The 8063-nt window shown below is 38.8% G+C and overlaps 1 protein-coding gene across 1 annotated transcript; it reads right to left on the reverse strand.

Moving 5' to 3' along the window:
* Nucleotides 1–299: 299 nt before the first annotated feature.
* On the reverse strand, nucleotides 300–3276 carry LOC121369914. The gene is made up of 3 exons (XM_041494994.1): nucleotides 2944–3276; nucleotides 1658–1877; nucleotides 300–1200 (listed from the first exon to the last, which is right to left on the reverse strand). The coding sequence occupies exons 1-3, from the start codon at nucleotides 3274–3276 to the stop codon at nucleotides 386–388; spliced, it is 1368 nt and encodes a 455-aa protein (XP_041350928.1). The 3' UTR covers nucleotides 300–385.
* Between the last annotated feature and the right edge of the window lie 4787 nt (nucleotides 3277–8063).

An 8063-nucleotide genomic window follows, 5' to 3' on the forward strand; every position in this document is an offset into this window, starting at 1 on the left:
AAAGTTTCAGTCATGTCGTTATGGATACGTAAATGTTTTGCTGCTTCTTGACTACCCTTTTAAAACGTGTTAACTGATGGCTTTAATATACACATGCTACTTGTGGAGCACTAAGTTTAGCATAGCAATGAGAAACTAACCAAGTACCTAACATTCATGAAAATAATGGATAAAACTGCATCTGAAAAAAAGAAAGATTTCAGTGTCCCAAAAAGGATACTACCATAAATAACGATACTCTCTCAAGTTTTTCAATAACCATATATTAATGTAGGATATAAATAGGACTGAATTTTTGCTTCATTACATGAATATATTTATTATAAACATCTTCAAACAATCGACTTAGCAACATTTAACTTGTGTATCATAATATGAACCTTTATTACCGAAGACGGGCTACATAGATAAAGCCAGACGTAGAACCAACAAGAAGTCTGTCCTGATAAACACCTGAATTTTCACGATTTACCATCCATGTTAAAGCTCGTGGCGACTTCACTTGAAACACCTCTTCTATGTACGTTCCTGAGGGCGACAGTCTATTAACGACATCCCCAGACTCGTCACAAACTAGCCAGTCACCGTTAGGATCCACGACCATCCCTCGAGGACTAGCTGTATCTATTTCCTGAGTTGTCCAGAGAAGGTTTCCGTACTCATCAAAGCTCGACACCCCCGTATAGTTTGAATCCGAAACCATAATTTGTCGTCTGACAGGATTCACTGTCAAGAACCAAGGATTACTGAGGACCTCTTTTTGCGAATCCTTCCAGATCATACGAACCCAGTGCCATTCTTTTGTGTAGACTCTGATGGAATTGGGTCTGTGGCAGAGAATGATGTAATAGTCGTCTAACACATCAATATCCCATCCACACTCTGTGTCAAATTTAACGTGGACTTTGGCTTCTATATTGCGGTTGAATGACAGTATCATGATGGTTTTGTTCTGGGGAACGCCAACCAAAGCGTGGGATGCGTTTAACGCCAGAGACCCGCGCATGTACCACGGGAAGCTCAGTTCCCCCAGGAGGAGGCCGTCTCTCCGGAAGTGACGCAGAACTTTATGTTGAAAGTAGGTCACAATGAAGGAATAGTCACTGAGTGCGGTGATATCCTGGATTTCGCACTCAACCTCAAATGGCGTACACGCTTTAATCTTGACTTCAAGAAGTGCTTTAGGCTGGTTTGAAAGTTCTGAAAATATTAAAATACATATGTCGTCAAGTGATTTGCTAATTTCTCCATCATAATATTAAATGAACTGTAACCTAAACTGGCAAACCTAGCTAGCCTGTAATCGTGTTGCCATCGTGGACCACTATGATGCCGTGGAAAACGTCTTCACGACATTTTTCACCACAGTTCTGCAGTTAATGTGTTAGAGAGGTGTTTAATTTGTCAGTATTACTATGAAAACTAACATAATATATAAAGTGGAATATTGAAAACACCGAGACAATTTACGTGTTAATTGCCAGTGTTGCTATATGCTACTGTAATGATGTAACAATTTTAAAAATTTGTGATCCAAATACGACACATATTTCTTTGGTTTAACCACATTATAGGCCTAATTATGTATATATATATATTTTTTTTTTATTTTTTAAATGAGACTTGTTGCAAGTAGCATTTATAAAGGAAAACATACCCGGCCGGAAGCGAACCGGTATCCACTGGATGGGTTTGGGCTGCATGTTGTCCAGCTTCTGGTCTCCCACGTGTGTGAGGAAGAATATCTCATGTCTCAGTCGTTCAGCCTCGTCCGACAGTTTAAGCGGGTACTCCTTCTCCTTCTGCAGGTAGTACGTCAACTGGTGCCTGTGCCTGTCTAACTCAGACAGTCGTGTTCTAACACCAACCATCTCCTCCTTAGAAAACAAAAACAAAAATAGTGCATACATACACGACTTAATAGGCATGTTAAAACTGTATTAAAAATAAAATGAAAAGTTTTTGCTCTTGTATTTAAAAAAAGATACCACCATGAAGCATATATAACCGGAGTAGATACCACAGGTTTAGATGGAAGCAACCATATATATATATATATGGGTGAATTAATTTTAATGGTTGACATGCATGTGTTAATGGTTTCAAAGAATGTGTGTGTGTGTGTGTGTGTGTGTATATATATATATAAACACACACACACACACACACTCACTCTGGGTAGGAACCGGTACCACGATGCGAACCCAGTTCCTTTCTGAAGATAAGATTGAAACATGTAAAAGGAAAATTATTTCTTTAAATTGTTTTTTAAAATACATATATACTGTACACTTGTTTTCTTTTATCATTTTTATATATATATATATATATATCCATCAATCCGATGAGAGGATGGAGGACCAGAATTGGGGGCCCATGGTTTTCATCTGCCAACGTCATTGGTGAGGATGATGTTGGGCTAGTAACAAGACGATTTTGTTTTGATTCAGTGTGCATGCACATTATTGTCGATTCATGTTAGTATTGGAAGTTTCTGCCTGTATTAAAAATAAATAAAAAATTGACCTAATAAGATATCGTTAAATATCCATTCACCTTTATGGTTGGAATCTATTCATTCATTTCAACTTATGTGTGTGCTTATATCCAATTAAGTTTCAAGCACGTTGTCTTGGGCACACCACCACCTCAGCTATTTTGTCAGGACAGTGACATGGGTTAATGTTTAATGATTGGCTGTTAGTGATAGAGAAGTCAGTGTACTGTCCTTAACCTACCCATTGAATCGTTAAACTCACTCTGGGTAGGAACCGGTACCACGATGCGAACCCAGTACCTACAAACTTTAAGTTCGATAACATAACCACACAACGGAAGCCGTTAAAAAATCTGTTATTTACCATCATTTATACAACGATATTATTAATTGTCTTTATGTGGTATTTTGGTCAATTATTTGTTACTAATAATTTCAACACTCACCTCTGACCTAAATGCATACTTAGCGTTTTCAAGTTTCTTCTCTAGAACTTTCAGATTAGAATCATACTGGTCTATGTCAGCTTTCAATAGCTGTATTTCCTCGAATTTCCCTGTAGTTCTCCTTTTCGGATGAGTTCGACATTTCGAAAGGTAGATGTTCCACAGAGCCATAAACTCTTGTCTCTCCTGATAAATCTCATCACTTAATATGTCGAGCTGGTCTTGCAGTTCACGTATCAGGGAATGTATTTCCTGTTGAAATATCCTTTCTCTTGCATTCCCACGAATCACCTGCGCAATGAGCAAGAGGAACGCACAGATTAGTGTCCACATTGTTGTTTCTTTAACGTGAAACCTGTAGTGGGTCATTCCACAACCGAATATATGAGTAACTGAATATCAGATTGCGCTGTGCAGATTGAGTATACAGCAACAACTCAAATACGTACGTAAATGCTGTATTAATGATAATGGAACAATAACTCAAATAATATAGTACGTAAATTGTTTTCACGTAAGTGATTTGTGGATATACACCTATAACTGAAATATGTACGTAAACAATTTGTGAATGGGTAATCAACAATAACACAAATATTGCCGTGAATCTCTCTCTCTCTCTCTCTCTCTCTCTCTCTCTCTCTCTCTCTCTCTCTCTCTCTCTCTCTCTCTCTCTCTCTCACGCACACCACCCGCAAAAAATAATTCTTTAAAATTAGGGCTTGTTCGCATTAGATGCGACGCGGTGCGTGCGGTGCGTGCAGTGCGTCTACAACAAAACTTAAAACGCATTGTTTCCAAGGAGAGCATAAGGGCTGACCGCACGCATCCAATGTGAATGATCTCATTGGAAATAGTGTATTTTAATTTTTGTAGCCGCACCGAACGCACGGCGTCGCATCCAATGTGAATGAGCGTTTACTTTTATATAACGGTAAATGTATTTGCCTCGACCAACACACACACACACACACACACACACACACATACACACACACACACGCTGTATATATATATATATATATATATATAGCCTAATTACAAAAGTATAATTAAAAAAACCCCTAAAAAACCCAAACCAAAAACTAAACAACCCAAACCAAATACCCCCACCATCCATAAAAGCCCTAATCAAACACAAAACCTGTAACCAACAATGCTATAGTCCATGAGCCAGACCGAATCTGACTACCAAAAAGGTGACCAGATCCAACAGTGATTTTTGGTTAGTCTGGTACCTGAGGGGTCCAAAAAACTGTGATGGACTTTTTGGAAGTGTAGCTTAGTGCCCGTATGGCGGCCATCTTTAAAGATGGCCGCCGGTTTGGGACTAAAATATGATACTTCATAAAAGTGACTTTGGAGCTCTAACCACATGACCTACAGACATGGGGTTTGGAGTATTGGAATATATAGTGTACCTTAATTACTATTGTCTGTTCCAAATTTAAGAAATAATGTAACAAATGTGTGGGTTTTTCCACATTTTTCTAGTAACATTTATCACCATTCTCTATCTATACATGTTATGGTCAAATTTCCACCTATGTCATCTCGATGTATTCATATGCCATCCATAACCACCATTACATGGTCTTGTTTGACCATTTTTGTACTCTGGTGACGCCTTTTACTATAGATACCTAATTTTCGTTTTCGGCTCTTTTGGGGTAGGGGTAGTATCAGATCTTTAATAAGCTGCTACGATGGTAATGTGCCTCTGCTGCAACAATGTCTCTGGAAGTTATGGCGAGAAGTCGTTTATTAGCGGTCTTTATTGCAATGTTTAGAATAGTCTGGTCAGCCCGAAGGTCTACGGCCTGTATCAAGGGTTCTCTACTCTGTGTTCCTTTTACATACTTGTTTTTACGTTCACAGAAAATGCACACCTTATCATACACATGTGAGTTTTCTTCAGTTCCCGTTTGTCGCAATGATTGCCTTGGTTCTGTCTTTTCCCCTTCAGTCCTAACCAATTCTTGCCTTTTTACCACGTTTTGTAGCCGTGTCAGTTCCTTTTTGTGCGTAAATCCTGATCTGCATTCACGATGATACAGTACATTGGGTACAACACTTAGATTGTTAGTCGACAATTTTATGATAGGTTCAAAATGTCGTATCTCTGCAGCATCACAAAGCATTTTCCAAGATTCCAGATCTCTTGGCCTCACCATTTGATTAGGTGGAGAGTTCTTTCCACAGACTATGCAGGGGTCAAGTTTGGGGCGTTTCTGTGGGGGCTATGCCATGGCTTCACATCTGAAATAAACAGCGTTTATCAGAATCGGAATCAGACAAGTGGCAATACCTAGTGGGCATTGGGGGTAATAGAAATCATAGAGCATAGTCCTAGTGACTCCACGGACGTGCAGTTCAGGTTACACCTATAAAAATGTAGATGGCGCCTTGGATGAGCGGCTCCATATACCTACAATAGCCAGGTTACACATGTGAAATATAGAGGGTCTTACTAGAATTTCGTTTACCACGAAATTCCAATTCTTGCCACTTCCGCTACCTGGGACATAATCACTTTAATGTTGTGAAACACATCGGGGACAATGTCTAGAATTTTTATGAAAATATCTAGCCTTTTAATCTAGGGCTACATTGACAATCATTGCAATGTTTAATTACATCGCCACAGTGGGGCTACATCCATCCATCCACAGTATAGAGTATCAATAGAAACTGGCCTACAGCATACAGGTGTGCAATGTACATGCAATGGTTATGCATTGCAGAGGTGACCTACATAAAATAGCCCTCACAAAGTATGCACAAGTGGGATTAACGTAAATCGTAAGTCAATACTCACCATTTCTGTAGGCCTACTGGAAGTTTTAGGCCTTCACGATAACAATAATTTGAACTAAATCAAAGTAACATTTTGACACATGCACATGTCTGTAGTTCCTGGCATCCATGATGAAAGTGAACGTAGTATTTGTTGTGGTTGTTTTTTGTTATAGCCAATTCTGTAGGGCCCGTGTATAATGAATCATTGTGACGGTACATGCTCTTAATTTCTTTTCGCCTGTGGCGATATTAATTGTTTTAGAGGACCGTGTGCAGTTCCAAATGCACTTAGCCCAGATGGGCAACTTGTTACGTGATACCTTTGCGCGACGGTCGTCGAGCTGTACTTCTAATACACACCCAGCCCAGATGCGGAGCCATGTGGCCAGTAGTTACGTAATACCTCCGCGAGTGCGGTTTTTACAACCGTGATTTGGCGATTTGGCGTCATTGAGTCTGGCGATCTGAGAGAAAGATATGCCGTCTTGGTCGCTGTGGAAATTCAGATGATACGTGAGGTACCGCCTTGTGCCCCCAGGCGATATTCGCTGTCTCTGAGAGTTTTGAATAAATAGCTAGGGTTTTAGAGATATCGGGGAGAAACATAGGAAGGCTTCCAAGGAACGTTCGTCCATTTGGACTTGGTAAATATCATTTCTGCTCTGTTGTATAACCTTGATGTGATTGATGTGACTTTAAATATTTTAATACTGTATTATACCAATATTATTTAGACGGTGCTGCCGGTCATCTGACGCAGTAATGCTGTAGGCTCACCGTTCTGATATATTTATATATATAAAGCTTATCCAGTCATCCTAGAGGACCTAGGTAAACTGTAGGTTATTGTCTTTATTGTGATAGGTACCAGTATTAATTCTGTGTTACAAGGATACTGAATGAGTAGTAAGGGTTAATTAAAAATTAACCAGTTAGGAATAGAGTTGTAATTCCTTTATTAATTAAGTTCCCCTGGAAGCGTTTCTCAATTATCACACGTGTGTGTGTTAGCGTTTCTCAATTATCACACTTTACTGAACGAGTAGTAAGGGTTAATTAAAAATTAACCAGTTAGGAATAGAGTTGTAATTCCCTTATTAATTAAGTTCTCCTGGCAGCGTTTCTCAATTATCACACGTGTGGGTGTTGTGTCACGGTGAAGTGATTAGCATATTGTGTAAACTAGACACCTAGAGATTAACTAATTAAGTGATCAGTTCTGGGTTGTTATTATTGTTGTTATTAATTAACTACTGCGGTAGTACATTGGTCTGCGTAGGTTAATACAGATTCCAAAGTGTATTGTGTTTTTGTTGTGTTTTCTAGTGAACTAAACGTTCTATATTACATATACTTTATATAAGATAGTATCTCTGATCATACCTAGACGAGCCACAGCGGGTATAACCGCCCGTTACAGAGAGATCTAATAGATATACAGTTAGGAGAGATATTTAGACAATCGTGTTTCATTCAGTTACGGGTATTATAGGATCCACGTGACAATAATGGTAGGCCTAACTCTGCAAGTGATTGGTACTGTGGTTGGCCAACATGTATGTTTTGGTAGATTATTTAAAACGACTAAACCATCGGAACCTATAGGCCTATGAACAGACTATAAGGGTTGAAGTGGTGTAAAATTATAAATATATGAATACAAAATGTATTTTGATATCAAATTAGCCTAACTTCATGTCCCCAAGTCATCTTTATGATTCCTTATAGCAGCTTATTAAAGATTTGATACTACCCCTACCCCAAAAGAGCCGAAAACGAAAATTAGGTATCTATAGTAAAAGGCGTCACCAGAGTACAAAAATGGTCAAACAAGACCATGTAATGGTGGTTATGGATGGCATATGAATACATCGAGATGACATAGGTGGAAATTTGACCATAACATGTATAGATAGAGAATGGTGATAAATATTACTAAAAAAAATTGGAAAAACCCACACATTTGTTACATTATTTCTTAAATTTGGAACAGACAGTAGTAATTAAGGTACACTATATATACATCATAAGATGCGTAATCCAAAGATGAACAAAATACTCCAAACCCCATGTCTGTAGGTAATGTGGTTAGAGCTCCAAAGTCACTTTTAAAGTATCATATTTTAGTCCCAAACCGGCGGCCATTTTTAAAGATGGCCGCCATACGGGCACTAAGCTACACTTCCAAAAAGTCCATCACAGTTTTTTGGACCCCCCAGGTACCTGACTAACCAAAAATCACTGTTGGATCTGGTCACCTTTTTGGTAGTCAATCTCAAAAATCCAGGGTCTGGCTCATGGACTATGCTTACACACACACG

This window comes from Gigantopelta aegis, chromosome 4 (assembly GCF_016097555.1).
Source record: "Gigantopelta aegis isolate Gae_Host chromosome 4, Gae_host_genome, whole genome shotgun sequence".
Lineage (NCBI taxonomy): Eukaryota > Metazoa > Mollusca > Gastropoda > Neomphalida > Peltospiridae > Gigantopelta > Gigantopelta aegis.